Raw genomic sequence first — 21,742 nt, forward strand, 5'->3', positions numbered from 1 at the left:
GGGCCTCAAGCCTCCCCTTCCCTACTCAACACATCTCTCCAGGGTCAAGGGCAGGAGCGGCCCTATGGCACTGCTCAGTGGACAAGGTCTCAAGATGGGTCCCGTAGGCTCTGTCCGAACCTGAACATCACAAGAGCTGCATGGGCCAGGGGCCACATCTGCTGGCTCTCGGTGACCTGGCTCCTTCTGGATTTGAATTCTTTTTTTTCTTTTTTCCTTTTTTTTTTTTTTTTTTTTTTGTCTTTTTAGGGCCACACCAAGGGCATATGGCATATTTGACCCCAGGCTAGGGGTCGAATCAGAGCTGTAGCCACTGGCCTACACCACAGCCACAGCAAGGCCAGGGATCAAACCTGTGTCCTCATGGATGTTAGTCAGATTCGTCTCTGCTGAGCCACAATGGGAACTCCGGGATTTGATCTTTTTAAGCTTCACCTCAACAATACTCTGGTCCTCTGCCAGTGCTAAGGTGGAAGCACACTGTTTCCTGAACATCCAGGAAAAAGGTCTGGGAAAGGAGCTCCCCTGTCATTCAAAGTGTATACCAACCTTTCTGCATCCATCTGATTGGCAAAAATGGCAGTGTAACAAGTGTGGAGCAACCAGGACTTTCATATGCAACTAGTGGGAATATTAACAGATGCAACCACTTTGGAGAGCAATCCAGCCAACATCCAGTAAAACCGAGATATCCGTACCCTTCAAGACAACAATTCTACTTGGAAACATATGCGCCTACGGAAACGTGCACATGCAGACCTGGGTCATAATGTTTACTGCAGCATCATTAGTTGTGGCAAGAAGTGGAAACAACCAGATGACCATCAACTAGAGAATGAATAAACAAATGTGAGGGTGGTGCTACAGTGGAATACAATACAGCAGTGAAAATGGATGCACCAGTGCGACATATAACAGCAGAGCTAAGTCTCAAAAAAGAATGTTGAGCAAAAATCAAAGCACGTCACAGAAACTTGCACATAGTGCAATTTATATAATTATCCAAAGTATGCACACATGCCCTATGTTATTTATGGATACGCATACATGTATTACAAATTTTAAATAAAGCATTAGCAGGCTAAACCCCAATTCAAGATAGTGGTTATTTTAGGGAAGGGAAGGGAATGGGATGAGAGCTGGCTCCATAGGTACTTTTATGGCCTCTGTAATATTTTATTTCCTTAAAAATGTTTATTATATTATTATAATGTGTTTATATGTCTGAGTGGTTTCACTTTAAAAAAATGTCTTAAAGAGTGTCTGAAGCAGGGGGTTCCTGTCGTGGCTCAGCAGTTAACGAACCCGACTAGGATCCATGAGGATGTGGGTTTGATCCCTGGCCTTTCTCAGTGGGTTAAGGATCCAGCATTTCCGTGAGCTGTGGTGTAGGCTGCAGACGTGGCTCGGATCCCACATTGCTGTGGCCGTGGCGTAGGCCGACGGCTGCAGCTCTGATTAGACCTCTAGCCTGGGAATCTCCATATACTGGGGGCGTGGCCCTAAAAAGGGGGGAGAAAAAAGGAGTGTCTGAATCAGAAGGGGAGCAGCTCTGCATGTGCTGGGACTGGCAGCCCCTCTCCTGAATCGGTTCCAGGCTCTGTTAAAACCACCCAGGGGCGCATCCGGAGACCTGTGCGAAGCTCCGCATTTATGAACATCTCCAGAGGATACGATTTCCTCATAAAGTTCAACAAAGCATAACGGAAAGACTCCAGGGAACACACTAGGCTGACCACGATTCTAGAAATACAGTCGAATTCATTCATAAAAACCCTCGGCTTTCTTCTCGTGGCGGTTTCCCGCCCACCCCAAAGAAATCGGATTTGCATGTTTCTCTTCTTTGTCAGACATCACATGGTCACCACAACCCTTCTCCAGCCAAGCGGCTCTCGAGTCACACTCACGCCTCCAGGAAATTCACTAAGTCCTTCGTAAAACGGGCCTCTCTGATTATTCACCTAGAAACCTCAGATGTCACATCTAAGAACACCGAGGGCCAGCTATGTCCCGCCTGGAGAACACAGATGGTGAGTCCTGCCTGCCGCCACCGCCAGACACCAGGAGCTGTGTGCAGCTGCAGAGCAGGGGGATTGGGAGGGAAAAGGATTCCCAACCCCACAAGATCTGGATTCTTCTCCCTGTGTCATTTGTATAAACTTTCCGTGTAAGCGTGTGTGTGTGTGTGTGTGTGTGTGTGTGTGTGTGTGTGTGTGTGTTCGAGCATGCATATGCATGAGATGGCAGTATTGAGAGCTGAACTTTCCAGCTCGCCCGCCAGGGTGACCATGGCACTTTGCTCGGGGTTGCCCTGAAGCGCATGCCAACCTGCACCTGAGATTCTCCTATTCCTCAGTGGGCTGGCTCCTGCCAGCTGTGCCCAGTGGTCTGAAGGGCAATAGACAGGCAGGGCCACCGTTAGGAAACTGGGTGCCAATCTTCAGGATGCCTGCGCCCCTGAGGCCACCCTGCGAGCCGAGCACTGCGGTGCTGCTGGACCCTCACTGGGCTACTGAGAGATTACATGAGAGGAGATGCAGGCGGCTTCACGCATGTGGCTTTTATCTTTAATAAGATACTAACCTCATGCCCCTGGTTTGGATACAAGCTGGGATTCCCAGGGATTTTTCTTCTCTTTAGCATCTTCTTGGTGCAATGAACGCCCCTCCCCGCCCCCACACCCCAGCCAAACTTGACTTCCAAGCAGGCCCAGTGCTTTTCCACACCTGCTCATACAATTCCTTTGCATCATCCTACCGCTGCCCCTGAAATCCTATCTGCTCCCTAAGGCTCGTTTCAGATGTCATCTGCTCCCCGAAGCTTCTTCGGATTTCACCCACACTGATGTGGGACCGTGAGGGCAGGGCCCATGCGCCTTTCCCTCGCCCCTCCCTCCAGTGCCCGACACGGCGCCTGCCACTCAGCAGGTCCTCAGTGGCTGTTGAAGCGGGTGAAATGGACAAGGCCCAGGGAGCTGCTGTGCTCCCCAGGAGCCCGAGACCCTTACCTTGGGCGTGAACATGTGGAGGATGCCGTCAATGGCCCCTCGCAGCAGCAGCCCCCGGACCAGGAAGCAGGCCAGCACCACGTAGGGGAAGAGGGAGCTGAAATACATCACCTGCGGAAAGGACAGGGACCCACTGTGTGGCAGAGCCCCCCTGCAGCCGGCACTCCCTCTCTGCTCCCAGCTGGGGTGCACAAGCCTCCTCGGATGGCAGCAGAAAGCGGAGCCCTGGGACCCCTGGCATGGGGCCAAACCCACTGCGCATCTGGCATTGAGCCAAGGCAGAAGCAGGCGCACAGACAAGCTGGAGTCAGCACGGCTGTGCCTGATGCTTCTTTTCTCCTTTCAAGGGCTGGCGGGGCTGGGCCCGCAGCCTCCCCACCCCCAAAGGCCGCCAAGGGGGCCAGGAACCCTTTGCCGGCCCCTCTTCATTTTTTCATGTCACATGCCTGCTTTCCCGTCCCTGCCTCCAGTGGACCCCCAGGGGATCTCCCGTCCTAAGAGCTCCCTTGACAGGAGGCAGCCAGGAGGTTACGGGCATGGCTCCCAGGCAAAGGCATCAGACGAAGGTCCTGCCTCTTGTGATTATAAGTTAGATGCTATTTTCTAGCACATGTCTTTCTTGAACGTTTCTGTATCCCCAGTGTGCCTGGCCCACAGCCTTCCGCAAAGGAGATGCTTACAGAAAGGTGGCTGCAAACAAACCAGGGGGGCTGTTTGGGAAGGAGGCTGTGAAGACTGAAACCGTGTGTGTCTAGAGCCGGACCACCTGGGTTCTGATCCTGGCTCCACCACCTACAGCCATGTGACCTTGGGCTCCTTACTGAACCTCAGGCTGCCTCTGTTTCCTCATCTCTAAAGTGGGCATAATTAGGTATTTGTTTTCATTGTGAACATGATATATTGATTAAAGAAAATTTAGACAGTAGAGTGAAAACTACAAAAAGAAAAATCTTTCTCTTATTTGTGAATATTTTGATATATTTCTTTTCATCTTTTCAAGGCACAGTTTTATTTGACTCAAATCTTAGGCCCTCCAGAGAAAAAAGTATGAATTGTCAGCCATGTGAATCTATATAAAGCAAACACCCTGTAACCCCTGCTTAAATCAGTTATGGAAAAATATGTAGGCCATAGATACCGCCTTCATTATCTTCCCAGAAAGAGTCTTAAACATTGTCTGCTATCCTCACATAAAGGACATACGCAGTGTGTTTACGGCTTATTTTGTACAACTTGATGTTTCGTTTATCTCGTATGTAATTGCGTTTTATTCATGTTGGTCACTCTCTTCCATTATGTGGAAATTAAAACAATCATTTTTCCATTTTAATTTGATTAAGGCTTACTACTATGAATGATGCTAAGATGAACATTCTTGTATATGTACATGCTATTCTACTGGCTACGAACCTATGAGAAGATTCTCCAGATGAAGGCAGGCTATTTTCTCATTGAGTCCCACTTCATATAGTAGCATTGAATGAGGGTTCCCAGGGCTCCACATCTTTTCTGCACTTTCTATGATCAGGCAATTTAAGTCTGTGTGACTCTGATGGGTGTATCATGGCCTTGGTTTGGGTTTGTTTGTTTGTTTATTCTCAATCATGGATCTTATCTGCCATGAATGTCATTTTCATTTTCCTAGCTATATTCTGCTGTTTTTTAACAATTGGGATTTAAAAAAAAATAACAAGATGCTTGTTCAAAAAAATAAAATAAAATAAAATAAAATAAAGTGGGCATAGTAATTTCTAACTGCAAATGCACTCACACATGTGGCAGTGCCTGATCAGGGCCCCGAAGTACCAGCGACTAGTTTGGCCTTTGGAGGGAGAAGAGGCCGTGGCTGAAACCATGACACCTTTCCAGGGCTTAGCTTCCCTGCTCATCAAATCCAGAGAAGACCCTGGAGCCTAAGACCAACAGCGAGGGTTCTAGTCCCAGCCCTGAGGCTGAGCGGCTTCCTGATCTCAGGAGAGATTTTTTTCCCCCTCTCTGGGCCTCAGTTTCCGCATCTGTGAAATGGGCGGATTGCGCCATAGGATCACAAATGTGGTTTCCAGCCCTGGCAGTCCACAAATCCTGCTATGTGATGAAGAAGAAAGGGCCCTTATGTGAAGAGACTCTGACCTGCTGGGAGAAGGTGGAAGAGGCTCGGCTGGTCTGCACTTTCCAAGGCGGGTACGCAGCCGTCCTCAGAGCCCCCAGCACCCGCTGCTCACAGAGCCCACTAACTGTAGAGACAGTGAGCTGTTGGTTTTCATCCAAAATTGTTAGGCCGGCTCTTTTAGGGCTTCTGCTTGGGAAGCAGGATCCAGCCAAATGTCCCAGCTCAGTTCTCCTGGTGTTCCTTCTCTTTCAAGTTTGTGGAACAAGCCTGAGTTATCTGAGCACAGAGGCAGCCGGAGTCAAAGCAATGGTTTTCTGCAAGCCCACCCCTGGCTAGCTGTCCACAGGGAACAGTACTGTGGCCGTGACACTCCCATCGCTTCCTGGGGGCCTGTGTCCTCATCCTGAGCCATCCAGAGGCCAAGGCCACCCAAAGAATCCTGCAGAGGCGACCCAGAGTCCCCGCCCTCTGCCCACGCTTTTCTGCCGCATCTCCTCCCCCTGCAGGTGTGGGTGCCCCTCGCCACTCACCTTCCCTGAGGACTGGATGCCCTTGACCACAGCCATGCCCACGATGCTCCAGGCCACGAGGAGGCACAGGGTCATCTTCCAGTTGAGGCCCCCGCTCTCCGAGATGGAGTTGGAGATGTCCAAGGCCTCTCGGTACCAGAAGTAGGTAGTGGCTGAGCTCTTCTCACACTCTGGCTCCACCACTGAAACGGCAGCAGAGGCCACAGAGCCTCAGCGGCAGGGCCTATGGGACACCCACCACCATCACCCTCCCCACCCAGGGCAGCCGAGTGTCGGCAGCGGGGACAGAAGCTACTGTTCGGGGTTAGCCAGGAGCTGGCAGGCCCGAGGACTCCTGGGCTCCCAAGGGGCCTGGGAGGCTTCAGGACACTCTGAGCGGACTGAATTCCCACTCAGGTGATCCCCCTGCCCACGTCCATCACAGAGGGCAAGAGGATTAGGTGGCACTGGCCACAAGTTCCTTGAGGAAGGTCCTGAGGTCGGAGCTGAAGACCTGGATTCCCATCCTAGATCCTTGGTTGAATCAGTGGCATGACCACGGGACAGTTGTTTCTGGGCCTCAGTTTATCCATCTGTGAAGTGGGACAAATCATCCATCTCTTTATAGACCAGCATGCAAATCAGGGTTGATTCCAGATAGGATGGTGCTGGAGTAACACTGGATCCTTAACAGTGACTAAACCCAAGTCACAATTTCCAGAACTTCGCCTACACTCACTATTTCATTCTGTCCCCCTAAGATCTCTGTGGGCTGGGCTGGCAAGAAAAAATGAGGATCAGAGAGGGTACGTGGCTTAGCCAAGGTGACACAGCAAGTCAATGAAACCCCAAATGCGTGCCTTAGCCACTTAGGCGCCTTCGACGCCTTCCTGGGACAGAGCCGGCTGGAATCCCCAACTGGGTGCCTCAGAAGAGCCATACTTGCCTGCCACGGTCCCATTCCTGATGACAGGGCACTCACTCCAGGGCAGCGGGTACTGGAAGGACTTGAAGAAGTAGAAGATGCTCCACCCGATGATCACATTATAATACAGCCCGACAAAGAGGCAGACCTGCAGAGAAGGGTCCACGGGGTGGGGGTGGCGTCACGGAGGCTGCAGGCAACTCCACTCCCACCCCCACTCCCCCAACACAGCCTTGAAGGAGGAGGAGGGGTGGGTCGCTGCAGCCGAGGGCCTGCTCCTAATCCACCACTCATCTGCTATTCAGGGAACCCACAAAGGAATGTTTCAGATATTAACGTTCTCTCCTTTAAGCAATAAACTCTTAAAATGTTAATCCTTTCCAGTTTGAAATTCTTCTAAGATGCTTGAAGCACTTCCCCATCATTTCCTGATGACTCAGGATTACAATTCCAGAGCTGCCCTCGGGGACTGGGAGGCACGAACAGCTCTTGCTTCTACAGTAAATGGCCCCAGACTGCTGTGCTTTTTGAGGTTTTGTTGAGGTTTCTTATTGGTTCCCTATGTCCTCTCTCCTCTTGGATGCGACTTGCTCTTTGGTACGGTTAGCAGCCTGCCTCCAGAAAATGTCACTTCTTATTCCTTGGAAACATGATAACTAACCTCAGTAGAGTTGTGTTTAAAATAAGAGCACATGGATTCTGACTGCGGGTCCAAGGGGTTTCTTTGAAAGTAATGTTTTTACCCGCAGGGATTTGCTGCATCCACTGTGGATATCGAGAGATGCCTTCTATGTCCCAGGGCCCGGCTATATGATGCATCAGTGACACCGCTGGGCTATATGATGCATCGGTGACACTTCCTTCATCATTTCACCTGAGCCTCGATATGCACGAGCAGACCCTCCTCCAGCACATCTTACGTGGAATATAGAGGGAGAGACAACCACTACCTTTACTTGGATGCTTTCAGCGCCAGGGGGAGACCCCAATCGCACTCATGCATGCACACACGGCCAGCCCCAGCAGAGGGCGCTGCATTCAGCCACGTGGACCTGTGCAGGGGTGAACGCTCCCAGTCTCTGCTTGAGGCAGATCTGGGCTGGCTCTGCTGCCACACCTGACAGATCCTCAGTCCCTTCCAGAGGCAGACTCCAGTTTTTATCCCAGCCGGGAGCATGGGTACCTGTGAGCTTCGCCCTTAAGGGGGGCGGGAGGGGTCTCATTTCCTCCCCTAGAGAGCTAAGTGGGGCCTTACCTGCTGCCCCATGGATCAGCCTGGAGCCCTCACAGAGTTTCATATCCAGGCCAGTGAGATCTCCCTGCCTCCCACTGTTTCACAGCCACCCCCTCCCAGGTCGGTCCTCGGCTCCTGTCTGAGTCCTTCTCCAGCGCTGCTCATGCCACGGCAAACTGGCCAGGAGATGCCCTGCCCCAGAGTTGCCTTTACCCAAATAAAATGCTCCTCGACCAAGGAAAAGAGACGGGCCTCCCTCACAGAGAACTGATGGGCCGGTAAGCAGAGAGGGCAGCTGGGAGGGTCCACACGTCCCCAGGGAACTCTGGCCAAGATGTTCAACCTTGGTAACAGTCCCAAACACTACATCCTGCTTCAGGCAGTGCTGCCAAATTTCAGTTTAGGAAACATGAGGTCCCGAGGCACCAGCTGGATGCAGTTCTCACGATGAGGGTCTCCCTCCCTGCCCTCAACTCCGCCCAGGACTCTGGTCTGTAAACCCTATGCCCCGAAGCAGCCCCTCTGCTTCCTGGCTGGTGCCCGCTGCCCGCTCCCGACTCACTATGCAGCTGGAGAAGCCGATGCCACCCAGGCGGGGGCACACGTAGTGCCACACGCCGATGCTGCCGCGGCGGATCCTCTGGCCCACAGCCAGCTCCAGGAAGAAGAGCGGGATCCCAATGATGATCAGCAGCACCAGGTAGGGCACCAGGTAGGCACCTGGGGAAGAGGGAGGAAGGGAGAGACGTCGGAGTGTGTCTGGAGCACAGCAGCCGGAAAAGGGAGGGGTGGCAGCCACGTCCTTCAGCCTCAGCCACACCTCTGATCATCCTCAAACCGTCTCCAGCCCCTGTGCTCCTCTGGAATGGCCTGGCTCACACGTGCGACCTGCCACACGCCAGCCTCCTTCTCCCCCTTGGCTCCCCGGACCTGAGACACTTCAGGAGCATCTGGATATATGTCAACACCTGCCACTTACAAGGCTGGACTCAGAGACACACAGACACCAGTCACATGCAGACAGACACACTCATCTCCCGACGTATCCTGTGCACACCTGTTCACACCCCCTCCCGCCCAGAGAGGTGGCCCAGAAGGAGTGGCCGCTGGCTGCTCACGGGTCCCCCAGAGGCACAAACCCCAGGCTCAGTCTTCCCTCCTCAGAACCAGACGCTGATGCAGCAGACTGGGCAGCTCCAGGGAAGAACAGCCTGGAAGCTCTCCAAGGACAGAGGGGCTGACCAGCATCGCCATTAATCTACAGCTAATTGGGAGGAACGGGAGAGAAATGGAGCAGTTCAGGAAAGCGTAGCCTCGAGGATCATAAAGGATAGACTGGATCTCACTAAAGATTCCAGATGATAAATTAACGTCGTTGTCCCGGGCCTTGCTGCAGACACAATCTCGATTCCAAGTGACAGGGCATTTAGCAGGAGAATTAAAACCATGTCTGGACACAGACGAGTGATCTCCGCAGAGAGCTGTGCCAACCACCTAGTCCTGTGAGCAGCGCTGTCAGCACAGCCCTGCCCGTCTGCTATAGGTGTCAGAGCCACTCCATCACCAGCACGTTGACGGTCACCCAGCACCCCCAGAGCCAGCCCTGCAAGCTTGGGAGTCTCCGGAAGACCCCCAGCAACACGGCTCTGCCCCCCGTAACGTGACATCTCACCAGCTCCCCAATATGTGCCGAATCCACCAATGAACCTAGGGGGTTGGGCATCTCCGAGGCACACGACCCAGCACTTGGCAACTGTCAGCCATTACCTGCTTTGTACCAGGCGTGTGCGGAGGGGGATCAGGGCAACAGAAGGCACAGACGCTATCCCAGGAGGACTGGCGGGACCCTCACGATCACAAGGACCATGTCAGCGCACACGCACACACACGTCACGCACGGCCAACGGAGCACATACGTGCAAGGGGAGGGGTAGGGGGTCCAAGGGGGCTAATCCAGAAAGCCTTCTGGGGAGCAACCCCACCCCCGCACCTTACATAACAGCACCTAATTCATTAAACACACAGGTGCACGTGGTCACATGCACACATAAATTCAATTTTCACTAACGAGCCCAATGCATCACAATCCTAAAAGGAGGAGGGGGCTAAAGGACCCCTGGTCCTGTCTTTTAGCCTAGTTCTGTCTCCTGGCCTCCAGCTCAGGAAGAGGCAAAGGAGAGATGTGATCTGCCGGAAGGCACGGGGACACAGCCTCACTGGTTTCATATTTCACCCGCAAGTCCTCAGGTCGGTCCAGATATGCAGGGAGATGGGTTTCTGGGATAGGATCTTCTGTTAGGGGAAGCCTCCAGGTAAGTGCTGTGGCAAAGACCTGGCCCCACCAGTCACGACTCGGGCCCCAGGGTGCTGACCCGGCTGCAGCCTCTTAAGACACCGAGGTCTAGTTAGCCTTGGTGCTCCGGGCTGCGCTCTGGGTGAGCAGAGTACTTTTTCACATCAACCTTTACAGAAATTCATTTGGAAATGTACCCTCTTCCACCCTAGAAAACACAACTTGGAACACATCTGGATTTCCTTTGATGTTTCGGTGGTGTTCAGGGGCTTCGGGTCATCAGTCTAAACAGCTCGTGCCAGGAAATTTAGCAGAACATGGCTACAGAAAGCTGGATTCTGGGAATCTCATAAGTTCCCTGGATCTCTGATAGCCTGTGTCTTGGTCTGCACTTGGTCTCATTTCTAGCAAACCCCAAAGTTATTCCTGGGCTTTGAAGGACCACCTTGGTCTCAAGCCTGTTCAGATGCACACTGAGTGAGGGGTTGAGATCCAGACCCTGGAGCCAGAACCCCTGGGCCTGAATCCTGGCTCTGCCACTTGCTAGCTGTGTGACTTTGGCCAGATTGCTTGATCTCTTTGTGCCACTGTTTTGTCATCTACATAAAGAGGATGAAAATATTAGGTATGGAGTTCCCGCTGTGGCTCAGCAATAACGAATCCAACTAATATCCATGAGGATGTGGGTTTGATCCCTGGCCTCGCTCAGTGGGTTAAGGATCCAGTGTTGCCATGAGCTATGGTGTAGGTCACAGATGCAGCTCAGATCTGGCATTGCTGGCGACTGTAGCTCCAATATGACCCCTAACCTGGGAACGTCCATGTGCCGGGGCGGGTGCGTCCTTTAAAAAAAAAAAAGAATGAAAGAAAAAGAAAATATTAGGTAGACCCATATGAGATTGCTACTCTTTGATCACTTTTGACTAATGCTAACGGCCATTTCCTATGCTTCACCTGTACACCTACGCACAGGACTGTCCTGACGATTCAATGAATGACCTACCCCGAGTAAGCCCTTGATGACCACGTGCCTTCTCCTCATAAAAATAAAGAGAAAATAAAGCAAACTCAGAAGATGCAGAACAAAGAATCTGTCAGCATCTGGTGGAGCCAGGCAGAATTCCAGAGTTTTCAGACTTAAGCAGTTTAGCGTGGATCACCCAGGGCTCGAAACCAGAGTTTTGACTCTCAGATCATCTCCCTCCTGTAAAGATGTGCCTCCTTCCAAAATAGCATTTCGGATGACTTCTCACAAAACCAGGAAAATATAGGAGAGTTCGAGGTAGAGATAAAGCAGGATTCCAGGAATCAGAGAGGATGGAAAATGAAGGTGGGAATGTGGAATGCAGAGCTCAGAGCCCCGGGACCTGCCAGTGCTTCTCTTCCGGGGGTTGTTCGTGATGTCGGGTGACACTGGGAACCGACACACTTTGGCAAGAACGGTGCCCTCGGGGTGGGGGGTGCATGTGTGGTCAGAAGCGGGACTCCGTGATCCAGCACCCAGTGCTCCGGCAGATGGATGATCTCAGCCATAGAAGGATGAGGCTGGGGGTTGCCGGCCAGGGTCCCCAAACACAGTCGTCCTGGGTCCTCTGAGCTCCTGTCAACATCTAAGGGCACTTAAGGGAACCACATGCTTACATCTATCTGTACCTTTGCTCTGGGCTGGTCTTACATCCGCTTAGTGACCTGGGCCTGGCCGTGCTATACAGACCGAAAGCTCTGATTGGTCGCTATTTATTGGACGAAGGGCTGGGGGGAGATCTTTCAAAGCTAGGAGAGCATGGAGGGAACAGGTCGCACCCTGGTGGAAAAGATGAAAGCCTCTGCCTTAACTCAGGTGGGCAGCTCACTCCTGCCCTTCACGAGCAACTACAAGAACGAGAAGCTTCCGTCCCGACTCTGCCTTCTGCACAGGGAGAGTGTCTGGAGAGGAGGGAGGGCTCCCGAATGGGGTTCTTCTCTGGGACAGGCTGCCCAGAAGAGCCCCACAGAGCAGGGAGGGAAGCGGTGGGGTTAAAATGCCTGCAAAGCTGTGGCCACCCCTTCAGGCTGGAGTGTGGCAGTCCCGGGGCACAGGGACTCAGGGGCATGAAAGCTCTCTGCTGACTCAAAATCCCATTCCCAGGACCAGAGGTTGCCCAGGTTTGAATCCTGATTTTATCACCAGCTGTGTGATCTTGAGCAAGTGACCGAACCTCTCTGTGCCTCAATGTCACAGTCTCTAAAATGAGGATAATGGAGTTCCCGATGTGGCTCAGTAGATTAAGAACCCAACTTGTATCCATGAGGACACAGGTTCGATCCCTGGCCTTGCTGAGTGGGTTAAGGATTCAGCATTGCCATGAGCTCTGGTGTAGGTTGCAGATGTGGCTCGGACCCCAAGTTGCTGTGGCTGTGGTGTAGGCCGGCAGCTGTAGCTCCGATTCGCCTCCTAGCCTGGGAACTTCCCTATGCTCCAGGTGCAGCCCTAAAAAGACAAAAAATAAAAATAAAAAATAAATAAAATAAGGATGATGATCAGTCCTCCTTACTTAAGCTTTGCGGAGGTTTCAATGGTCGAACCACATGAAATTGGTGCTTTGGCTGTTCCAAAACGCTCCCATATGAGCACTTTCATGTATTTCAGCCCAATATCCAGGGAGTGCTTCCCAGCAGTGCCTGCACCTACCTGCATTTAATATAAGGCCAACAGTTGCTCTTTACTGTGCATCAGATACAGTGGCAAGCATTCTACGTGTAAAGCTCATTAAATTCTCCCAACTATCCTGTGAGGCAGGAACGCCTATTATTCCCATTTTACAGATGCAGAACAGTGAGGCACAGAGAAATCAAGCAAGATCCCAGAGCAGACTGGCTGCACTGAGATTTGAACCCAGGCTGTCCAGGGCCAGAGCCCATGTTCTCGCCATCATGCCTACAGCCCCTTGAGAGCTGTTAGCTAATCCTGGGGAGTCTCACTCTGGAGCCCTGAGCGCCAGCCTACGAGGGCTCCGGTTCTGCCCCACCAGGGGGTGATCCATCTCTCCCCCCAAGCCCGGTGTATTTGCAGGGCCCCGCCTGGGCAAGCAGAGCTCCTTCTTACCTCCTCCATTTTTCTGGCACAGGTAGGGGAACCTCCAGATGTTGCCGAGGCCCACGGAGAAGCCGATCTGGGCCAGAATGTACTGCAGCTTGCTGTTCCAGGCCGGCCTGTCCTCCGCATCCAGCTCCTCCTCCGCCGCCTTCTGCTTGCCACCTGCCTCGCCGGCCACGTTCAGGACACTCTGTTTATAGTCCACGGGCTCCTCAAGGGCCAGCAGGTCGGCCACCGACTCCGTGACATGCTCACTGCTGTGCTCGCGCTGAGTCACCTTGCTGTTCTTCGGCATTGGGCCACCGGGGCGGCGCAGCCCCGCTCCCCAGCACACAGAGAAGGTGGGGCTCGGCTGCTGTCAGCTCCTTCTCATCCAGGGACCTGCGAAGCCAGGCGAGCAGGAGAGGATTAGCTGCCCACACCAGAGAGGTGGGGAGCCCAAGATGACACGACCCCGTCAGCTCCCCGCCACACACCGGCTGTGTCATCAGTGGCCTTGAACACGGGGTTTGCCCCCACCCATCGCGGTGCCCACTGAGGAGATCAAGGTCTGCAGACTCAGCTTCCCCACTGGCCTTCTTCCTTTCCTTCGTTCTTTTGCTTTTTGTGGCCGTGCCTGCGGCATAAGGAAGCTCCTGGGCCAGGGGTCGAATCGGAGCTGCAGCTGCAACAGCACAGCCATGGCAACTCTGGACCCAAGCCGCATCTGCGACCCACGCTGCAGCCTGTGGCAATGCCAAATCCTTAACCCACTGAGTGAGGCCGGGGATCCAACCCGCATCCTCACAGAGACAACGCTGGGCCTTTAACCCGCTGAGCCACAACGGGAACTCCCCCACTGGCCTTTTTACCTGAGCATCATCAGAAAGGAAAGCCTAATGGGACAGAAGAGGTGACAGCAGACACCAAGCCCAAATAAAGGGTCATCCACGACAATACTGCCCCCTTTCATAACCACGGATCCTAGAATGCTCAACACCATGTGAAGGGCCCCATAGCCTTCCCTGCCCAGGGCAGTGCCGGGTGGGGCCAAGTCCCAGCCCTCTAGTGTCCTCTTTGGTCAAAGCCCCTGGTGGGACCCCGAGAAGCCAGCATAGGCCTTCTCCGGGGCTTTCTATTCAAAATGCACTTCATGAGCCAGTGACATCATGGGGAGCCTGCTAGAAACACAGACTCTCAGGCCCCTCCCAAGCCACTGAATCATTCTCTGTATTTTTACAGATCTTGCAGTTGATTCAAACGTTTGTGGGAGAATAGAAAGGCCAGAGCGTTTACCATGAAGCCCTTGGGCAGCAGCAACCCCAGGGCCCCTGCATCCCCAGGCAGGAGCACTGGTCAGGTTCCACTCAGGATTCTGGCACCAAAACCTCAGAAAGGTTTGCTCAGCGCCAACAAATCCTGGGTCATGGCTCAGCGCTGACGTTATCTGAAGGCCACTGCAGCCAAGAGCCGGTTCTCTATCCTTCAGTGACAGTTTTACAGCAGATAATGTCTGCACGACGCAGGCGGGGGAGGCAAACCCTCCCCTGCTCCTGCCATTCCCCATCCGTCTTTCACGCTTTCCCTTAAACAAATAAAGCACCAAGAAATGAGTTCTTTGAAGGATCTCCACATTCTGCTATGTTTCAAAGCACCTCCTCATTAAGGGGAGGTTGGAGGATTTAAAATTAAACCACGTACATCCTGGCCTGCAATTGCCCTGCATCCTTCTAGGGATGTAAATTACCCAGCTCTGTAATTACTTTACGGAGGGAATGAGCCGTCTCTCTTCTCGCACGTGCCACCTGAACGCACGGGCAAGGTCCTCGTGCAGCAGAAACGTGCATGGTTGCCCCTCTGGCTGCACTTGACCCAGACCTCCTGGCTGACTCCAGCCAACACTTGACCTTCAAGGGGACCTGGCCAGCTGGATCCTACTACACAGGCAATGAAGGCAGGAGGCCTGGCAGATGGGGACAACTGTCCTCCCTGGTCTGCAGGGTTAGCCAGCCCTCCCCCTCCCCAGGCCAGGTCTTGGACCACACAAGCTGATGACACGTCCTTGCCTTCCTCGTCTAAGGGAGACCATGATTCTTTAGTGACTGTGCCCTTCCATCCCAGGCAGAGTGGGGGTCTTGGCCTTTGGAGTGCCTGGGACAGAGCCAGCCTTCCTGCACAACCTCAGCTTTCCCTGGAAGACATACAGCTCTCTGCTGGGACTCGACTTCACAGTGGGTAGGCTGAACGCGCCATTGTGTCCTGGAGGGGGCCCAAGGTGGGACGGTGAGTCTGTGGACCCTCCAGCCCTCAGCACCCACCCCCCCTCACCCCCGGCTGTGTGTGCCCATGCCACACAAGCGAATGGTGCCCCTAGGAGTTGTGCAAGGGAGAGGCCTTCGTTCTTGCCTGGGCTACTGGCACGAGCTCCTACCCCTGCCCCAGTGGGCAGGACCCTGACCCCAGGCTCTCAAAAGAGAGCAAGACCTAAGGCACAGGCAGCGGCTGCCTGTCCAGCTACCCCATCGCTCCTCAGCGTACGGCAAGTGCTTTATTAAAAACTAGAGCTGGGGACAGGGGTCGGGGACTCTCTGACGACTGCAATCACCACCCGGGTACCTCACTCAGAGCCTCTCTGCAGGTACTCGGCCTGCAGCGGGCTTCGAACAGAACAATCTGCAGTGCATTAGGTATGATTTGCTGTTTATCTGGCTGCAACTGGAGAAAACCAAGGGGGATTCCCACAAGTCTGCAGACTTTATCCTGAGGCTGATCAATTAGAGAACACGTGTCCCCATAAACAGATTAGGGAGTGGCAGCTCTGGTCACCAGCATGAGGGAGGGGTGGGGTGGGGGTGAAGACGGCCTCGTTTTAAACCAGGAGGGCTCAAGGGCAAAATGAACACATTCTGGGAAAGCCAGAGAAGGATGCCCACAGCAGCATCACAGAAACCGCAGGCATCAGCTCGACACAAGCTTCTTCCTTCTTCCCAAGATGTCACTGATGTGCGAGGACATCCCGCACTGCAGGATGGCGGCCCGGGGGCCTCCTGTGCCATCAGGTTTGCAGGAAGCAAAGTGCTGATGCAAACTTGCCGCTGAGGCACTGGGCTGGGCTGCAATCCTGACTGGACCCTTCTGTGCCCATGAATATGCCCATGCAATGTCTAATATTCATATGGAATTAATGACTATGGGATATTAAAGTTCGAGGGATTCTAGGCACATGCTCACTTTATATGTGAGCAACCTGAGGCCCAGAGAGAGGAAGTGAATTACCCGAAGCCACTGGGTCAGACCCAGCAGGGGGCAGGGACACAGGAAGAAGAGAATTGGCTGCGGTGGCAGAAGGCAGGGGCTTTGGAGTTAGGTGGGCTTGGGTTTGAGAGTTCCCATTCATTCATTCACGCACTCATACCTTCATTGACTCGACATGTATTTTCTGACTGCCTTCTCTGCAGCAGGCCCTGTTCTAGGTGTGAGGGATGCAGCGACAAACAAAATAAGTCCAGTGTTTCCCCTTGCCTGGGGGACTTAACACATTTTTTTTCTTTTTCGGCCACCCCTAGGCACGTGGAGCTCCTGGGCCAGAGATCAGATCCAAGCCAAAGTTACAACCCACGCTGCAGCTGTGACAACATTGGATCCTTAACCCACTGTGCCAGGCTGGGGATCGAACCTGCATCCTAGTGCTTCAGGGATGCCGCCGATCCTATTGGGCCACAGTAGGACCTCTCATATTTTTAAATGAATAAAGGCAAACAACACCAGACTTCCAGGTAGCAGCCACTGTCATTTGGGTCCTTCCTGGCTCCGGTCCCTGCACCAGGCACCTTGTACGCATCTGGAGGTTTATTTCTTATGCAAGGACCAGATACTAAAGAAAGAAATAAACATAAAATAGCCAGTGGTGATTTGTGCTATAAAGAGAAATACCATGGCGTGCAGAGCGGGGTGTTTGCAAGCTGCTATTTTATGGCCTGGAAAGGCATCCCGGAGGAGGGGACGTTGGAGCAGCGGCCTTCAGGAAACGTATGTCGACTGCATGAGTGATCGAATGAAGTGGGAGCCCTCGAACCCAGGCCCGACTAACTTCAAAGCCCCTGCCCTCCCTCCCTCCCACCAACTGTAAGGACGCTGGCTGATGCCCTGAGAAAGGCAGGCAGCCACCTGACTTGGATTATGTGAGCATCAGCCCTCTCGTGGGTGAAAAGTTCTCTGTGATGACAGTTTCTGCCTCCCGGGGAGGCTGCGGAAGGATACGGTGAGCAGGTTCCCGGCGCCAGCAAGGACCCAAATGGCAGTGGCTGCAACCGGAGGCCCGGTGTTGTCTGCCTGTATTCATTTAAAGATATGCAAGTCCCCCTATTTATATTTTGTTACATAAATGCCCCGTTTCTCCTCAGGAAAAGCCAGAGTGAGTTTGTGGGATGGGGGCAGGGGCGGGGGATGCGGGGGAGGACGGAGAGCATTTGGCAACGGCACCACGTCAGAGATGCCCTTTTTTTGTTTGCAGGAAGGGGCACTACCCTGAGGCGGGTGGGGCAGCGCCCTGCGAAGTCCGGGCCCATTCACCCCGCCGCGGGCTCTCACAGGGACACTGTAAGGGCCATGCGGTGCCAGGTCCTGGGCCCGGAGAACAGCAATTACTAATAAAAACACGGGCTCATAGTGCAGCCTAGCAATATTATGAATCAAACTATAGCTCATGTTTTTAATAATTTGAAACCACTTAAAATCCTGTTGTATACAGTCTCTGGGCACATTATGGGCTAGTGATTCTGCTCTGAAGCCAGACTCAGATCGGCCTGCGCTTGATTCCCAGCTTCTCTACTTACGAGCCCCGCAAGCTTCTTCAGCTCACTGTGCTGCTTCCCTCAGCATCGGTGAGGAGAGCAGAGCCCACCCCCAGTATCGTGGGGAGGATGGATTGTTCAGGTCTTAGAGGGGGACCGGCTCCCAGCAAGTGTTCACAAATGTCACCTCTTCCTGTCACCTCATGGCATTCATAGCCCAGCCGGGCAGTGAGGTGGACAGCTGTGCCCCAGGCTGGGACAGTGCACGGCTCATGTCACACAGCTGTCAGCACCCAGGGTTCCCACTCCTGTGCCCTCTGCGTGATTTTAAAGGGCAGGTCAGAGTTCCCGTTGTGGCTCAGCAGGTTAAGAGCCCGACTAGTGGGAGTTCCCCTTGTGGCTCAGCAATAACAAATCAGACTAGTGTCCATGAGGACGTGGGTTCGATCCCTGGCCTCGCTCAGTGGGTTAAGGATCCGGTGTTGTCGTGAGCTGTGGCGTAGGTTGCATATGCAGCTCGGATCTGGTGTTGCCATGGCTGTGGTGTAGGCTTGCGGCTGCAGCTCCAGTTTGACCCCTTGCCTAGGAACCTCCATGTGCCGCAAGTGGGGCTGTTTAAAAAAAAAAAAAAAATACTGCAACAGGCTCAATAAAATCACTTTTGAAAATAAAATAAAGGGGCGGTGACAGCAGCGAAGAACCCTCCCACTCCGCGCCCCCCCAGTCCCCTTAAGCCTGGAGTCCCTGTGTGGGGAAAGGTGAGTCTTCGGACGGAGGCATGGGAACGCAGTGTGTACCCAGCCAGCAACCCTGAAGCACTGCCAGGACAAGCACTCGGGTGGGGAGAGTCCTTTCTGGCCCTGCCTCTGCAGGCCCTGGAGCCGGCCATGATCCAGGCATCTAGAGGCTGGCTGGGTGCTGGTCCTGACTAACCACCACCCACCCATCACCCTGATCCCTCTGGACCTCAGCATCCAGGTGTAATACGAGTTGGTCTAGGTGACGTCCGAGGCCCCCTTCAGGTCCGCATGTATCTAGGGAGGGCTCCCCCCTGACGCCCAGACATGGGTGTGAGCAGGATGTGACCTGCCCCAGGTGCTAGACACTGCAGGTTCTCAGGCCTGTCTGTCAGGCCACCCTCTGCCAGCTGAGAGCCCACAGAGGTGTCGTGATGATGCTGTGACAGCCAGTCCAGCAGGACTCAAATGACCCCCCCGGTTGTAAAGTTGCTTCCCCGAGCATCAGGTGATGAGTTCCATGGTACTCTCTGCAAGGAATGTCTCAATGACTTAGAGCACGATGCAGAGGGGCTCAAACTCGGAGAAAGATCTGTCACTTAGCAACAGATGCAGCTTACGGCTCAGAATAGCACATGTGAGAGCGCAGGACGGCACGAGTGAGCTGTGAATCTTCTTTAAAAGAGAATGAAAAAATAGTGCGACTAGGAGGCAGACAGGTAAAAATATCTCCCGCCAGAGGGCTGATGGGTCCACAACAAATGTTCAAGCACAGCCGTCAGCAGTGACCCCAAGCAAATGGGGGTGGCTGCTCACCCTGCCACCGAGGCCAAGCCAGAGGCGGGGCGGGCCCCTCTGAACACCTGCCTCCTGGGGTCGGTAAGGTTGTACCAAGCAACGCAAGGGACAAGCCCACAGGAGTCATTTATTTTCCAGGTACGATCCCCAGGGGAGTTGGAGGGACAAGCTGCCATCTTGGGGCAAGAGGCCGCCAAGGGGACCCCGGTGTGCTGGCTTCACCCGGCCCCACGGGGCGTGCCCAGCCCTGCTGCCCTGGCTGGCGGGGCTCTGCAGAGAGTGCTGTGTGTCTGCAAATGCGGATTTCCAACAGGGAAGCCAGGAGGGGCCCCAGAAGAGGAGAGCCGTGGGGAAGGCCCCGCTCCCCGACCACGCGGCCAAAGTCCAACGCATCGCTAAGCGGTGGGGAGAAGAACGCGAGGCCGGGCTCCTTCCTCTCAGAGACCTTGGCAGCTTCCTAATCTCCAGGTGACAATCAGTGGTGGCCCCACCGTCCTGCTCATCACCTCAGAGCCTCTGGGCTTCCACTGACCCCAAACGGGTCGGACTATTCTCAGAGACCCAAACTGTCCCACGAATTATTTTTAATTGTCTTCCTGGAAAACTGGCAAACTGCTCCTGGCCTGGATGTGGCGGCCACTCGCCCTGGGTCTCCTCGCCCAGGACACACGGGCAGGGACCCAGCCCCATTCTTGGCCTTTCCCTCCTCTGTCCTCCATCCCCATGTGGCACAGTCATGTCAGTGGGTTCAGATCTGTCCGCTCCCACCCCTCATGCTCCGGCTCAGACTTCTCTCCATGAGAGGCAGGCAGCCGGCTCCCAGCTCGCTTCTCCTCAGGCCTTCGGAGGTGGCTTCTTGGATACTACGCACTGTCACTGTCCCACCCTGGCCAACACGCGCAGCTCCTCCTTGGGGCCCCTTCCTCCCCGGCCCAGCCATCACCCCGTGTCCTCTGCCCCTGGAGCTTCTGGTTTTTGAAGGTCCAGCTCCAAGCTCACCGTCTCACCCGTGACACCTTCTAGAATCCTCTCAGTGAGAATGAATGCCCCTTTCTCACCCTCCTCAGCACGCTCCTTATGAGACTATTTATTTTACACACTTAGCATTTGGCTTTCTAGCATCACTGGGTGCTTACAGGCCTGATTGCTTTTCTAACCACAAGGCTCCCTGAGGGCAGGACCCGGGGGTGCCCGGCACACGGGACGGAACGTGGAATTTACAGATGCTCCGGGGTCACTGCCTGCCCAGCTTCTGAGAACCACCTGCTTCCCAGGTTGAAATCTGAACCACTGCCTTGGCCTGTGAAACAAAGAGGCTGGGAGAAAAGCTAACAGCTCTGACCAGAGAGACGGTAAACCTACCAGAAGTTGCGTGCCCAACCGGGGGCTCTAATCCCGCACAGCCCTGCAGCGCATGTGGGGGGACCCCAGGCCTCGGAAGGCAGCTCTCTCTCCCTTGCGCATCTGGAAAACAGGGAACAGCGCTCACCTACCAACTGCATCTGGATACCACATGGACAGAAGGAGAGAGAGGAAGAAAAGCTGGCTGAGGAGTTGAATCAACACAACGGTCCCTTCTGACTCCACGTCACAGATTGCTGGCTTTGTGTTGTGGTCTCCTGCCCTTATTCTAACCGACAGCATCTTTGCTTCTGCAAGGCTAAATTCTGGGAGACTTTCTACTACATGGGCTCAATAAATAGGTTATAAATGACGAGTGAATCAATGAACTGATGTATCTTGAGCTCCTCAAATTTTCTAGAGCCGTGTCATTTCCCAGCTTCGTATCTTCTCCATTTTCTGACAGGATATTCTGATCCCAAGAGTGTCTGATTTCCAAACTCCTAAGATAGGAGTTCCCACTGTGGCTCAGTGGTAACAAATCTGACTAGGATCCATGAGGATGCAGGTTCAATCCCTGGGCTTGCTCAGTAGGTTGAGCATCCAGGGTGGCCATGAGCTGCAGTGTAGGTTGCAGACACAGCTTGGATCTAGCACTGCAGTGGCTGTTGTGTAGGCCAGCAGCTACAGCTCCCATTTGACCCCTAGCCTGGAAACTTCCATAGGCAGCAGCGGTGGCCCTAAAAAGACAATAAAACAAAACAAAACAAAACAAATCTAAGGCAAACTAAGAAGTCCAGCCATGTCTCATTGACTTTTTGCCTTTTACAAAGGAGCCATGATCTGGGCCTCCCTTTCTCCACTTGGCAGAGAGGATCCATCTTTACGCCAAGGAATAAACACTGGGTGGGCACAGTCTCTGCGTGGAACATTTCATCAG

At 53.7% G+C, this 21,742-nt stretch overlaps 1 protein-coding gene across 2 annotated transcripts in view; it reads right to left on the reverse strand.

Annotated features, from left to right (window-relative positions):
• The window catches only part of SLC6A17 (solute carrier family 6 member 17), a 55,083-nt gene that overhangs the window by 24,817 nt on the left and 8,524 nt on the right, over positions 1–21,742 (reverse strand). For both annotated transcript variants that reach the window (XM_021090051.1, XM_001929323.5), the window contains exons 2-6: positions 13,164–13,535; positions 8,348–8,505; positions 6,573–6,699; positions 5,648–5,829; positions 3,008–3,118 (exon numbers count right to left, since the gene is read on the reverse strand). In XM_021090051.1, coding sequence (XP_020945710.1) covers positions 3,008–3,118; positions 5,648–5,829; positions 6,573–6,699; positions 8,348–8,505; positions 13,164–13,449 — 864 coding nt within the window. In that variant the 5' untranslated portion in view covers positions 13,450–13,535. The remainder of the gene's footprint in view (positions 1–3,007; positions 3,119–5,647; positions 5,830–6,572; positions 6,700–8,347; positions 8,506–13,163; positions 13,536–21,742) is intronic.

The sequence above is a fragment of the Sus scrofa genome, chromosome 4 (assembly GCF_000003025.6).
Source record: "Sus scrofa isolate TJ Tabasco breed Duroc chromosome 4, Sscrofa11.1, whole genome shotgun sequence".
Taxonomy (NCBI): Eukaryota; Metazoa; Chordata; class Mammalia; order Artiodactyla; family Suidae; genus Sus; species Sus scrofa.